Source organism: Hyperoodon ampullatus, assembly GCF_949752795.1.
Source record: "Hyperoodon ampullatus genome assembly, chromosome: 8".
NCBI lineage: Eukaryota > Metazoa > Chordata > Mammalia > Artiodactyla > Ziphiidae > Hyperoodon > Hyperoodon ampullatus.
The window spans coordinates 75,222,826-75,236,973 of record NC_136921.1 but is presented as its reverse complement, the minus strand read 5'-3'; the positions used below and the strand labels follow the sequence as shown (position 1 = coordinate 75,236,973).

The following is a 14,148-nucleotide window of genomic DNA, read 5'->3' as shown; positions in this document are numbered from 1 at the left end:
AATCAAACAGACTATGGGGCTTCCCTGGTGGCACAGTGGTTGAGAGTCCACCTGCTGATGCAGGGGATGCGGGTTCGTGCCCTGGCCCAGGAAGATCCCACATGCTGCGGAGCAGCTGGGCCCATGAGCCATGGCCGCTGGGCCTGAGCGTCCAGAGCCTGTGCTCCGCAATGGGAGAGGCCACAACAGTGAGAGGCCCGCATACCACAAAAAAAACAAAAAAAACAGACTATGAATGTTGTTTTAGAACAAGGGTACTAGAAAACACTTTTCTTCTCCTGAAGAACTGTTAACCTTTCTCCCACAGACAGTAAGAATAATCTGTAATGACTATGTTTCCTTCTAACTCTGGTCACACAGCATCCTAAGGCCAAAACAGTAGCTCGACCTAGTAAAACATTCAGGACATTATGGCAGGAATATCCCTGCTCTTCCTCATGTCCAATTCCTGACTTTTTTCCCTTTTCTTAAATGTATTAACTCAAGTAAGCCTCTTCAAATCCTTTGAGGAATTATGTGTGCTATAAATAACATAATTCAACTTAAAAACAATTTCCTAAACTATGAATGACATAAATCATGTTTCATACAGACTTTGTGCCAAAAATCTATCAGGAGATCGCAGCTTGGACCAGCTGTCACTTGTAAAGTGTGCTGAGAATGCTCACATTTTGGACAGACCCTCTTACACACCGAATGATTTGAAGCACGTACAACGTGCTGCTCCTTCTCGTGCCCTCAAAGGGCTGGGCGTCGGCTGAGGAGAACAGAGTTATGGGCAGGACCCCATGTGAGGGGTCAGTGTAAAAAGGGGGGCAGTTTTGACAAAACCATCCTACACAAGTTGAGATCCAGGCTCAAAAAAAGAGAATCCAAATATCATTGCAGTAGGAATTTGGAAGAATCAAGGATGATTTTTCTGTGGGAGAGCAGGTGAACCATGTGCAGGCCTGTTAGGAGGGAGTGACCAAAAGAACAAGCAGCCGTGTCTGTGGGTAAAGATGCTCTAAGCTACCAAAATGGAGATGAGCACATGCCTTTATGGTGAAAGCCCAAGTTTTTTTTGTTTTTTTCGTTTTTGTTTTTTTGCGGTACGCGGGCCTCTCACTGTTGTGGCCTCTCCCGTTGCGGAGCACAGGCTCCGGACGCGCAGGCTCAGCGGCCATGGCTCACGGGCCCAGCCGCTCTGCGGCATGTGGGATCTTCCCAGACCGGGGCACGAACCCGCGTCCCCTGCATCGGCAGGCGGACTCTCAACCACTGCGCCACCAGGGAAGCCCTGTTTTTGTTTTTTTAATGAATAGGAAGGAACTCACTAGAACAAAGGCCTCTGTGTACAGCAAAGCAGTACGATGAAGGCAGAGCACAGGGTCCTGGTAAGCAGTCAAGCTACCAGTCCATCTACACCTGAAATGCCTCTGTGGGTTTCTACGGGCCCCCGCTCCTTGCCCCTCACCTGCCCTATAGGACAGGGACACACAGGTCCGCTGATTCCTGCTGTCCTCTCAGCAGAGGAAAGGTCTCCAGAACACACCCACGTCAGGGGCAAACCCCAGGGGTCTGCTAGAGCGGGAAGGGGACAGGGTGTGGACAAACCCAGTCCCTTTGGTTCTTACCCCCCAAATCCTCTCTATTGTTAGGGTGACCCCACGCCCATCTCCCTCCTTCCAGAGCCTGCGCTACCCCCTCCCCCAGTACCTACATTACCCCCTCCCCCAGTACCTACATTACCCCCTCCCCCAGTACCTACATCACCCCCTCCCCCAGTACCTACATCACCCCCTCCCCCAGTACCTACATCACCCCCTCCCCCAGTACCTACATCACCCCCTTCCCCAGTACCTACATTACCCCCTTCCCCAGTACCTACATTACCCCCTTCCCCAGTACCTACATCACCCCCTTCCCCAGTACCTACATCACCCCCTTCCCCAGTACCTACATCACCCCCTTCCCCAGTACCTACATCACCCCCTTCCCCAGTACCTACATCACCCCCTTCCCCAGTACCTACATTACCCCCTTCCCCAGTACCTACATCACCCCCTTCCCCAGTACCTACATTACCCCCTTCCCCAGTACCTACATCACCCCCTTCCCCAGTACCTACATTACCCCCTTCCCCAGTACCTACATCACCCCCTTCCCCAGTACCTACATCACCCCCTTCCCCAGTACCTACATCACCCCCTTCCCCAGCGCCTACATTGCTCAACTTTGTCCCTCCCCTTGCACCGTCCTGGGTTATTCCCCATTTCCCCTCCATTCAGGGCCCAGAGCTCCCCCCTCCCATCCTCTCCAGGGTTCTGGGTTATCCACCCTTCCCCTCCCTTCCTAGGTCCTGGGTTGCCCCCTCCATCCAGGATCCTGGATCACCTCCCCCCCCCCATTCTGGGTTATCCCCTCCCTCATACCTTCTAAGGTCCTGGGTTACCCTTCTTTCATGCTTTCAAAGGACAACCAAGAACTTCTACCTTGTTTAGGACTGACAGAAACCTGGATTTCCACCCATCTTATTGTACTTTCCTAAAGCAAACACCAGCAGAGGAAGGAATGCCTGGGCAAGGATTTTCCAACAGCTGTACCGGTGAGGGGCTCGGGACCTCCAAAAACATCGGGTATCTTCAGTATACAAGAGAAGTCACTTGCTTTTTCCTACAAGATACATTTAGTAAATTCCTTCACACAAATTCTCCACATGCCCCAACAAGCAAGAGACCAATTCTTTTCTTTCCAGTCTCTCACCTGAATTCTGCCCTGAGATGTACCTAACCTGCGTGAAGGCCAAACTCAATCCAGTAAGTCTCAAGTGTTCTTTAAATTCTTACCAAACAATAGCCCTCCTCTCTCCAAAAGACTTAAGGTAAAATCTGAATAAACAAAGGGTTATTTTTAAATCAACAACAAGGCATCCTGTCGCCTGGCATGCATGCACCGAGTTCTGGGGTGGCTTTGGGTGTGATGAGCTCTGCTGTCCGTGGTCCCTGCCATGAGAGCAGAAGGACACCTCACCCCCAGAAAGACAGGCAGAGCCCCAGAGTGGAAACTGAAGCAAATGTATGGAGACGAGAGGGAAACTTTTAAGACATCAAGGATGAAGTACAACTCATTACCTGGCTTCCCGGCCCCGTGAGGAAACAGATGTGAGGACCCCTCCCCCAAGACTGGCCTGGAAATGCCCACACCCCAGCTGACAGGCTGGGCCTGAGACTCAAGTCCCATCCAGAATTCCGTGCAGAATTAGAGAAGAGTGAGTGACCTGTGATCAGTATACATGCTGGACTAAACTGCCTGTGCGAACTATGATAATGGAGGGCCACGCAGCTAAATACCGGGGAGAAAACTTCAGCCCTTCTTAGAAAGAGAGGAAAATACGGTGTTGTTAACAGCTTTGGCAATAAAAACGTAGTGTTTACAATGATTCAACTTCTTTGGAAAGTATTTACCAACTAAAAGAGCATGGACCACATAAAAGAACACTTGGCATGAAACATTTCCGTCAGACGTCGACCTCCCTCTGACGGGGCCCCTCGGGTCAGAAATTAGGGAAGGGAGCCCTTGGGAGCAGTCGCGTGACCCGCAGGATGGCGTCCTGTCCGTTTGTGAAGCCCACGGCTCCAGGCCTGCCACAGACCAGCTGTGAAGCAGTGAGAAGGATTTCCGAGGGACAGCAGTGTGAGGGCGTGGCACATCGGGGGAGTGGGCAGTCGGGCTGGTGATGCAGGGACGGAGATGTTATGGACACACAGAAGGGGCTGGCACGGTCCATCCTGGCCTGTCACCCGTGCCCACACCACGTGTGGCTGCTAATAGCTGGGTGTTCCAAAAGATGTAACCCAGCACCCAGCCACACGGGTCAGCCTGGAATCCAGCAGGACATGACCTGCGCAACGACAGACACGAAGACACCAGAGGACTGGGTCCCGATGAGCAACTGGGCTCCTTACCTCTCCCCTCCAACAACACAATTTCCCCCAAATTATTCTGCAAAGTGAGTGTCACCTACCCTAAAAGTTACCTAGCTTTGTTTTCTCTAAACCCGCTTGTCCACTCATTCAACACCTATGTGACAAGCACCAGGCAAGATCAGTGGCTAGTGCCTACCTGGCTGGACAGCACAGAAAGCAAGCATTTCCATCACCACGGAAAGTTCTACTGGACAACACGAGACCAGACACAGTGACCACACACAGAGAAGAGCACAAGAGACCTGGAAAGTTCTGCCCTCCTGAAGCCCACAATTTGGGGACGACAAGCTTTCATCAAATAAGCAACACCAACAATTGAATTTATCAGTGGTAAGTACTACGAAGGGAACTGCAAGATGACCCCAAGGGGCCGGGGCTGGGAAGTCCTTGCTTACAAGACAGGCAAACTTGCTGAAACAGAAGGGCCTTTATGCCCCTGTAAAGAGCGTGAAGTTCTGCCCAGAGACAGACAACAGGCTCACAGACTTGACGGTGGCCTAGAGTTTGGAAGCACAGTTCCTCTGACAATTCACAACACCATGAGGTCACCAGTTAAGCATTTCTGATCATTTCAGTTTGGGCAGACTCCCATCACACACTGACAAGGAAACAGTAACTCGGTTAGGTCAAGACTTCGTGGGAGCCAGTACTTGCTTGTTATGGCTGTGGAATGCCTGAAACAGAGATAACAAGCATCTGATGCGTTCTTGTCATGGTTCAGGCTGCCCGGAAACCATGGGATCAAGGCTGTCCTACCAAGAGTGTGAAGGTCACGAGCAAAGGGTCTCGGCTGCCTCGCGGGCGGCGCTGCTTGGTGGAGAGGCACCCCAAGCCCACTGCGCAGTAGCTCTGAGCTTTCTCCTTACTTCCCCCCTCCACCTGAGTGTCACACTCCTTCAACTGCGTGAGCCCGAGGAGAAGTGCTAAAGAGCTACAGGACTGATTTTTGAAGGGCTGGATCTAGACATCAAACAGACATAAAAAGCAAATGGCTCCAAATGCTGGTGGAAAGGGAAACTTACATAAATTAGGCCCTCTGCTCTCCAAAACCAGTACACATACAGGCATAACTCATTTAATCGCACTTTGCAGACAGTGCCTTTGCTCACTTTGTGCCCCGGTGTCATGTTTTGGTAATTCTTGCAGTATTTAAAATTTTTTCATTATTTTTATATACTCGTTATGGTGATGTGTGATCAGTGATCTTTGATGTTTTTATTGCAAAAAGATTACAACACACCGAAGGCTCAGACGATGGTGAGCATTTCTTTAGCAATAAAGTATTTTTAAATTAAGGTATATACATTTTTTTTTTTTTTTTTTTGCGGTGCACGGGCCTCTCACTGTTGTGGCCTCTCCTGTTGCAGAGCACAGGCTCCAGACCCGCAGGCTCAGTGGCCAGGGCTCACGGGCCTAGCCGCTCCACGGCATGTGGGATCTTCCTGGACCGGGGCACGAACCCGCGTCCCCTGCATCGGCAGGCGGACTCTCAGCCACTGTGCCACCAGGGAAGCCCAAGTATAAACATTTTTTAAAGACATAAAGCTATTACACACTTAAATAGACTACAGTACAGTATAAACATAACTTACATGCACTGGGAAACCAAAAAATTTGTGTGACTCACTTGTACTGTGCCATTCACTTTATGACAGCGGTCTGGAACCAAAGTCACCATATATCGCCAAGGCACATCTGTATTCTGCAACTTTTCTTAAAACTCTGAGTTTACCGCAATAAACCCCAAAGTAAACACTGTTCCCATTTCAGATGAATGTCTTAAAAATCTACTCTATACACTGTCTTGTCTCTTTATACCTAAGGCAGGAGCCACCCCCTTTCGGGACACTGTTTGGTGACTCCAGGTCATCAGCAGGGAGATGCTCAGGGCACTGAAGGCACACAACTGAACCTACTGCCATCACCTCCACGCGGATGGGCCTGGGTGACAGGGGGCCTCCCGTGGGGCTGTGCCCCCTGTGCTCCCTCCTCCCCTGCTGTCCGCTGTCATTATCTCTCACCGATGACCTGCTGCTTCCAGTTGGCAACAGGTGTGAAAACCCTACTTGTGCAACACACAGCAGCTCCCCCGGGGTTGCAAGGGTCCCTCCCGGCAGAAAAGTGGAGGAGGACTTTGCGCACTGATTTGGTGCTCCCACCTCCTGGACGTGGCTGGGAGAGGATAGATGGGTGGGTAACTGTGCTCCAAACAGGGCGGCGTAGTGCTGCACGGAAACCAACGGGCCCTTCAAAGATGGCGGGTGAGCCAAGAACACACCCTGGAGACCCCCTCTTGGAGCCCCATCAGCTGGCATTTTAAAGCCAGGCTGTTCATAGCTAACCTACACTGAATGGACTTGTATGAACTCACACAAGGGTCAAACAGAAATAAGGAACTGCATTATTCACACACAGCATCTGGTTGTCCCGTCACCTGCCCACACCCCAGACACGATCACCCTTGGGATCCTACCCTCTCACTGTGGTTGGAGACAGACAAGCTCCATCCGAGAGTGTTTTAGACACAAAGCACCACTGACCACACCCAGGAAAGAGGATCAAACAAACCAGGAAGCAAAACAATCGCTTTCACTCTGAGGGTCCCTAGCAATTAGAAAGAGTGCACAGAGCAGCTGCTGGGGACCCACCAGCTGGCGGCTTGGTGAGAACAAGGAGTATGAGTTGACCCATCCACTCAGGCTGTCATCAGCACCGGGCCTTCTCTTCCAGAAGGCATTTGGGGTCAGGTAATGTGGACCCTATGTGGCCAAATCCCAAACACAGACCTCACAGTCTGGGCAATGCAGCAGACACTTGTGCAAAGCCCCATTATTTGAAGATGTTTTCTCATCTAAAACCTCCTCCTCAAGATTTCAAAGTATTCCTCTGACAACCACAGACCTGGAAATCAGGAGGGTTTGTGGTAGCAGACATTGGTGGACGTTTTTGAAGGAACACAGGAGAAAGGTATCAGATAGAAAAACGCAGAGCAAGCAAGATGGGTTTTACTGACATGTAGCCACAGAGCGCTGCTGGGGCCTCTAAGCCTGAGAAATAGTGCTTAGCTTTCTCTTGGTTTAAATTTTTTCAAAAGTCTCTCAAACGCTTGCCTGAGTTAATTCACGCTTAATGCCTGCTGAGGGAAGATGTGACCTGCTTCTCAGGCTGCAAAGTGGTCTGAAGGTCATGCATGAGGCTTTGGAAGGGAGAGGCTGAACTATTACTCATCCTTTCATTGAGGCTGATGGGTGTCTGTAGTTTCTCTTACGTGCTTCTTTAGCCTGCAACCTAGCAGATTCTCAAGGGGGAAGGGAGGGAGGTGGTTACTGAAATTCAGGACTCATCATCTCGAGACAAAACAGACTTCTCACACAGAGCCCTCAAATGAAGCCCTTCCCTGCTTCTCTGGACTTTTTCTTCCAGAAAGAAAACTCAACTCTAATATTAAAGATTGGAGATGCTTATTTGAGCTAAGTGAGGGCTGTCACTGTACTACTAGTAGCACCGACCCTCATCATCATCACCAGCTCCTCTCATTACTGGCACTGTAAGGCCGGCACTTTAGACAGCTTCTCACGGTGCTTCTCTATTTGTCCTGAAGCCACAAAACCACCTGGGTGCCCTGTTAGGAAAGGAGAGTCTCGGACTCACCCTAGACCTAATGAATCAGAACGCAGGGGTTCTGATCATTGGGAGCATTTGGCCAAGATTATCTCATCTCATTTAGTCTTCACTGCAATCCTAGAAAAACTTATTTACCTCATTTGACAAGGAGGCAAAGTTACCTGCCCGAAGTTGATAACCACGCAACGGAAGGCAGGGATTCGGACCTTCTAGTTGAGCACAAAGAAAGTCACGTGCTAACCTGCCCAGCTGTCCTGCTGCCTGCGACACAACAGGAAGTGGTAGAAGCTTTCCTTCTATCAAATTACAGAGCAGCCCATACTGTGGTACAGAGAAAGGGGTGGGGGAAAGACTCCAGAAGGAATTAAGGCCAGTATTTACATCCACACACGTGTACCCCAAGCATAATCCAATCCCGTTTGGGGGTCCTGTGCTCTCCCTGAACCCCGGGTCGTGCCACCTCTCCTCCCGCCGGGACCCCCATGGCCCACATCACCACAACTAGCAACTGTAAGCCCCACGCGTGTGCGTGATGACAACCATGGGTTGGGGGGTGAGCACCTGTGATACCCACCAGGAAACTCTGAGGCTTTTCCTAATACGTATGAGTTAGCTGATGGACTCTACACACTACCATTTGGCTTGTTAGGAAATAAGTGAGAAGCATTTGGAAATAAATCTCTGCAGGAGACACTGAAGTCATATACACTATGTATACACACAGGACACAGCCTGGAAATGCATATTAAACACCTCTGGTTACATCTATTAAACAACAACTGCTAACAAAGTCTTACATTTCTAATACCAATTCAGTCGAACGGAAGATTTCAAAGCAGTGTTATTTGTATTAATCTGACAAGTATCCAACTCAGATATACTCGCCCCAGGCTTCCTTCCTCCACTACAGCTCAACACACACCCGCACACCCTCGGAAACTGACTTGTTAGCTGGTATTCAGTATTTTAAGCAGGCTCCATGAGGACTGAGTGCTACTCTCCTTCCAGAAGGCAGGCCAGAGCCTTCCTTGCTGAGCACCTTTGAACATGGGGCTGGAAGTTCCCGCTCTGCTAACTCTGCACGGGTCACAGGAAGACCAGGTTGGTTAGGACATGAGAAAACTCAGCAAAGCAGAAACCACTACCTTATTTGGGTATTTCTAGCTGACATTCATCACATGCACAGAAACTGCTGGTAAATCCAAAATGATTCAAATTGCACTTGCTTCTAAAAAAGTTTTACTAGCCATTTGGGAAGTTTTAAAAGCTCTTAACTTCAAATGCCTTGTGATAAAATAACAATAGGACTAGATGCATCCCAAGTCATTCTTAAGACAATTAGGCCAAAATGCGGGCTAAAACGTCAAGAAGCTACTTGGGCCCAACTACAAGCAGTGGAACCATAATTACCTGTTTCTCCCCACAGTGTGTCGGTGCCATTGATGTCTATTTCATGCTCCTTTTCCAGTCCCAGCAAGCACTGGACCACCTGTCAGAAGTGGCAAGGTAATTTAATGAGTTCTCAAAGCCATATGTGCTTATTGTATCCTATGTATCAAAGGAGAGAGTGTGCTGTTTTTTAACCATGATTATCTTATGCTGCACAAGGAGAGAAAACATAACGAAAACGGTTTTCCAGCATAATTTGTATGCTATTCACACTTTCACTTTGAGAAGGAGAAGAAAAAAAGACAGTGAATTTCGGCAATATTGTTCAGGATTACTAGGTACTCAGAATTCTAATGAATTCCAACATGACCCAAATATGCCAGCCTAATCAACAAAGGACAGGGGAGATCATACACAGTGCAGTTTCTGCATAAATCGCCAGAAGATGGTGAATCCCTTTTTTCACAAGGAAGGAAAACAAGGTGATGTACATACCTTTTCAGTAAAATAAAACAGTGCTGTTCCAAATTTATCTACTGACAACATTATTCTTTTCCCTCTGTCAAAGGGCAGGCTGGGTCATAGGTGTGGAGGCAGGGGTGCTGGCCCGTGGGGAAACAGAAGTATCCGAGCCCCGAACCAGAGCCAACGTCCACCCTGTTTGTGTGCAGCGACCAGATAGCTCACCGAAGCCATTTTCCAGTCTCTCAATCCACTCCCAATAAGGGCCCTACATCCTAGTCCTGAAAACCTGTGAATGTTACCTTACATGGCAGGAGGGGATGTGCGGATGTGATTACGAATCTTAAAATGGGATGATTATCCTGAATTATCCAAGTGTATATTTGATATACACTTGGTAAGAACACAGCTGTTTATAAGAGGGACAGGAGGAACCAGGGTCAGAGGAAGGAAGAGATCAGGAGACAGGAGCCTCAGTTAGAGTGACACACTCTGAAGACAGAGGCAGGGTCACAAGCTAAGGAATAAAGGTGGCTTCTAGAAGCTGGAAAAAAAATAGAGAAACACTCTCCTCTGGAGCCTCCAGAAGGAACACTGGCTTCCTGACCCAACTTAATTTCAGCCTCTGACCTCCAGAACAGGTTGTTTTAAGACACTAAAGTCTGTGGACACTTGTTACAACAGCATGAGGAAACTAATACACCCTTCAAGTCTTTTGGTGAACAAATCCTGTCCTTTTCCACGAAACAGTTACTGGATGGACTGCAGTTGCTTTTCCACAGCTCCCCGCAGCCAGCTTTAAAACGAGCTGAGACCTAGGTCACATCCACGTGGCTTCCCTGTGCTCCCTAAGATGATTTTGCACATTCTGGACCCACACAGATTTAGGAAACAGTTTAAAGAGGAAAAACATCTACATTCAAATAAGTGTACTTAACGCGCTCTCTCTGAATCTATGTATATGGCATGGGTAGTTAAAAGTATTTATTTACATTTTTATTTTAAAGGAATTATAATAAACCCACCACATGGTAACATTTAACACATTTTTATGAAATGTGTATTTTTTCATTTTTATGAAATGAGTATTTTCTCCCAAGCTAAAATATTTAGATAAGTTGACTTGACTAGCATCGTTTCACATTTTTGTAAATCTCTTTTATGTCTGTATTAAGAAAAGACAGCTGCATTTTCTTATATGCTTCTGCATTCAACGTATTGCAATATACTGTGTTGGCTGAAGTAGTGTATATGTATATTTTTGATGTTTTAAATGCCAACAATAAGCTAGCAGTGTGTGCATGTATCTGCTCTAGTGTTTTAAATGCTATAAGTCAGCCAGCTGGCTTTGCAACCAAATTTACGTTTTAGTCACTGTGGGGAAGAATCTTACCAAACACTGGCAAACTCTATAACTGCTTGAAGATACATAATACAGCGGAGAGAGAGGATAAAATATTATTAAATTCACAGACACACGGGTCAGGAGATGCCAATGAATTCTTCAAATCGAGGAATACTGACACCTACCAGAAGTGAAGTGCTCAATGTAACTACGGCATGAAGCTTTCCTTCAGTGCAGGAACCATGAATGACAAGCACTCTTTCCCGCTACCAGAGCACTGAAGTTCTATTTTTAAAAATCCTTCAACTACTCAAGAACAAGTTCATAATTAGGATTCCATGTGATTATTGTTAAAAGATCACAAGGACAAAAGAATGAATCAGAGGGGAAAAAGGTAGACAGCAGAGCTAGAGGGTAAAAATAGAACAAGTAAGGAAGAGGGGAAGAAACAAGGAAGAGCAGAGAATGCACACCGGGGAGGGGCTCCACGTGGGAGCAGCCAGCCCCTACCGGGCCAGCACCTGAGACTGTGGGCACTCCCCTGCGTTTTCACTCACAGGACAGGCTTGATAACAACAGAAGATCTTTACACGTGGTGAAACCCTCATTTTCTTTCATTCCTTTGGTGCATCACAAGCTAGCAACTCAGAAGAAGGTGGATGCAAAATACCTGACCCACTGAGCTACACGGGGCTCCCAGTTTCCCAGGAAGGGCCCTGGCAGCCCCACTCACCGAGCTGTGGCCCATGCTGGCGGCCGCTGTGAGTGCCTGCTGCAGAGCCTGGCTCTTCCTCAGCACGCCTGGCTGGGGTGGGCCCACGGACCACTCACAGGTCAGCAGGTAGCGGAGAATGTCGCCGTGGCCCCTCAGTGCGCTGTGGACCAGCGCGCACTGGCCTTTCTTATCCAAGTGGTCCACCTGGGCGCGGGGGAGGGGAGGAACAGGGGAAGGTCACGGTTTAGCATCACTTTGTCGCAGTGCCCCACACATGCTCTGCACAAACCCCATCCCACTGCAGGTGTAACGGGATAATGTCCCAGTATGTCTCTCTGGAGAGTCTCCGTCTGAATTACTGTGATGTAATTAATGCACTATTCCAGGCCTCGAGTTCCCTCTGTACAACTAGTGATCACAAGACATCCTCCTAGCAAATGACTCAGAGCTCCAAGTTCTCTGGGAAGCAGGTATGAGGACAGACCAAAACCTATACTTCCCCACCTTGGTAACTTGGGCAGAGTATTCTACATCTGCTGTGACAAGCTAGGACTTGGGGAGTAGAGACAGGAAAGCCAGTGAAAGGAAGGGATCTGGAAAACCCAGCTCTGAACGGGAAGAGCAGGCAGGGACCCCAAGCGGCATTTTATCGGGGAAGGCAGGTGACCCAGGACATACCAAGTGTGGTCACAAAGCCAGGAAGGCCGGCTAGTCACAAATGGGGAGTACCCAAGTGCTGCATACCCCCTAATGGTGCAAGAGGCAGCAGACAACACATCATTCCCTGTCTAAACCTGGAAATATTGGGCTGGAAGAGGATTCAGGGTCCAGGCTTGCTTGCAATTCTGAGGATGCTCTACACCTCAACCCAGAGGCTTTGCAAGAGCCACTACACAACCCATCCCCTCCTACAGAGCTTTCAGCTAGCCTCCGGATAAAGCCCAGCCACGATTTGGAAGTGGAAATGGAGGTGTGGTGATGAACAGTAATGGACCCACTGGGAAGGCTTACCAGCAACATTTCCCTTCTTCCATGAGCTAAGGGTGACCTGTCCCAAATGCTTTATTTTTGAGAGAAAAAAACCAAAAAGACTCCCATAGTTACTATAAGCCTAATGTCTTTTCATTGAACTTTAAAGATCCTAACTATAAAGAAGAAAGACAAATATCAGTGATTTACTTCTATTGTTGTTCAACCTTCTCCCTTCCCCAATGAAGTGCTTATAATAAACCTAAACAGAGTTTACTGTGAACTTAGCACTGTTCTCATTTAATCTCTTAACATTGATAGTCCTCAAGTAACCCGTTAACAATATAGTTACTTTGTATTGTTAATATACTGATTTACTTATGCTCACACAACAGCCCTGTGGTAGGTCCTGTTGTTATGCTCATTTTACGGATGAGAAGCCTGAGGCACACAGGCTCAACAACTTGCCCAACGTCCCAGCTGGCAGCTGGAGAAATGAGGATTTGGGGCCTTCTAGTGTTCCTGCAACCATATGCTTAAGCATATGCCTTCCAAGGCCCATAGAACTCATTTTATTGTTTAAAAAAAAAAAAAAAAAAAAAGACATGAAACGGAATAAGAAGAAAGGAGGAAAACAACCAAACATTTATATCTTTTCAACCAATCCAGTGCTGTGTTAAATTCTGTGATAAGTTCCAGGGCAACACTTGCAGGCTTTTGAAAGGATGGCCTTACTCAGGCTGCTGGTGGTCAGGAGCCTCCCCTTGGGCAGGATTAAGCAGAGTAAGAGCTTCGAACAAAACATACGGCCCCTCTCTTTCTCGGAGGTGGCGCACACACCCACATCAGGCTACATCCCACACTCTCTGGAGCCTGTAGCTCCACCTTTTCTGTTTATGTAGTGATTTCTGTTCACTGCAACTTGACAAAGCAGACACCAAAAGGAGCTTGGCCCAGAAAATGAGAATTCTACAAGCAGTGGAAGACCCCTCCCACCTTCGCCCCCGCCTCCCCCCTGGAGCTGCTTACCCTCGCCCCCTTCTTGGCCAGCAGACACACCAGCTTCGTGTGGCCGGCAGCAGCCGCGTAGCAGAGGGCAGTCATGCCGTTCTCCGACGTGCCGTCCAGGCAGGCGCCAAATTCCAGGAGCAGAGTGACCACCTCCTCGTGGCCGAGGTGAGACTGGACGCACAGGATCGGGGCGTTATTTAACACTTCGGTCCTGTAGTTCACGTTGGCCCCTCCCAAAATTAGGAGACGGCTCACCTGTTGGAGAATGTCCCCCAACAAGATTAATTTCTCACGTAGATGTCAGTCACAACAACATCTGTGGAGAAGGGTGGTATTCTTGATCCAGTGGTTCTCAAACTTGAGTGTGCACCAGTATGACCTGCACATGCACTGAAAATGGACATTCTTGCCGGTGGGAATGTAAAATGGCACAGCTGTCACAGAAAACAGTGTGGAGGTTTCTTAAGATCCAGCAATCCCACTCTGGGTACATATCCAAAGGAAATGAAATCAGGATCTTGGTATCTGCACTGCTGTGTTTACGGAAGCACTATTCACAATGGCCAAGAGATGCAGGTGAACTAAAAGGTCAACAGATGAATGGAAAAATGTGATATGTAAATACATACAGTGGAAAATCACTCAGCCTTTAAAAGGAAGGAAAT

General features: G+C 48.3%; 1 protein-coding gene across 1 annotated transcript in view; it reads right to left on the bottom strand.

Annotated features, from left to right (window-relative positions):
• TANC1 (tetratricopeptide repeat, ankyrin repeat and coiled-coil containing 1) overlaps window positions 1-14,148 on the bottom strand; it is a 182,206-nt gene that overhangs the window by 21,500 nt on the left and 146,558 nt on the right. Inside the window, exons 16-18 of the mRNA XM_079709947.1 lie at window positions 13,502-13,738; window positions 11,522-11,707; window positions 9,003-9,081 (exon numbers count right to left, since the gene is read on the bottom strand). Coding sequence (XP_079566073.1) covers window positions 9,003-9,081; window positions 11,522-11,707; window positions 13,502-13,738 — 502 coding nt within the window. The remainder of the gene's footprint in view (window positions 1-9,002; window positions 9,082-11,521; window positions 11,708-13,501; window positions 13,739-14,148) is intronic.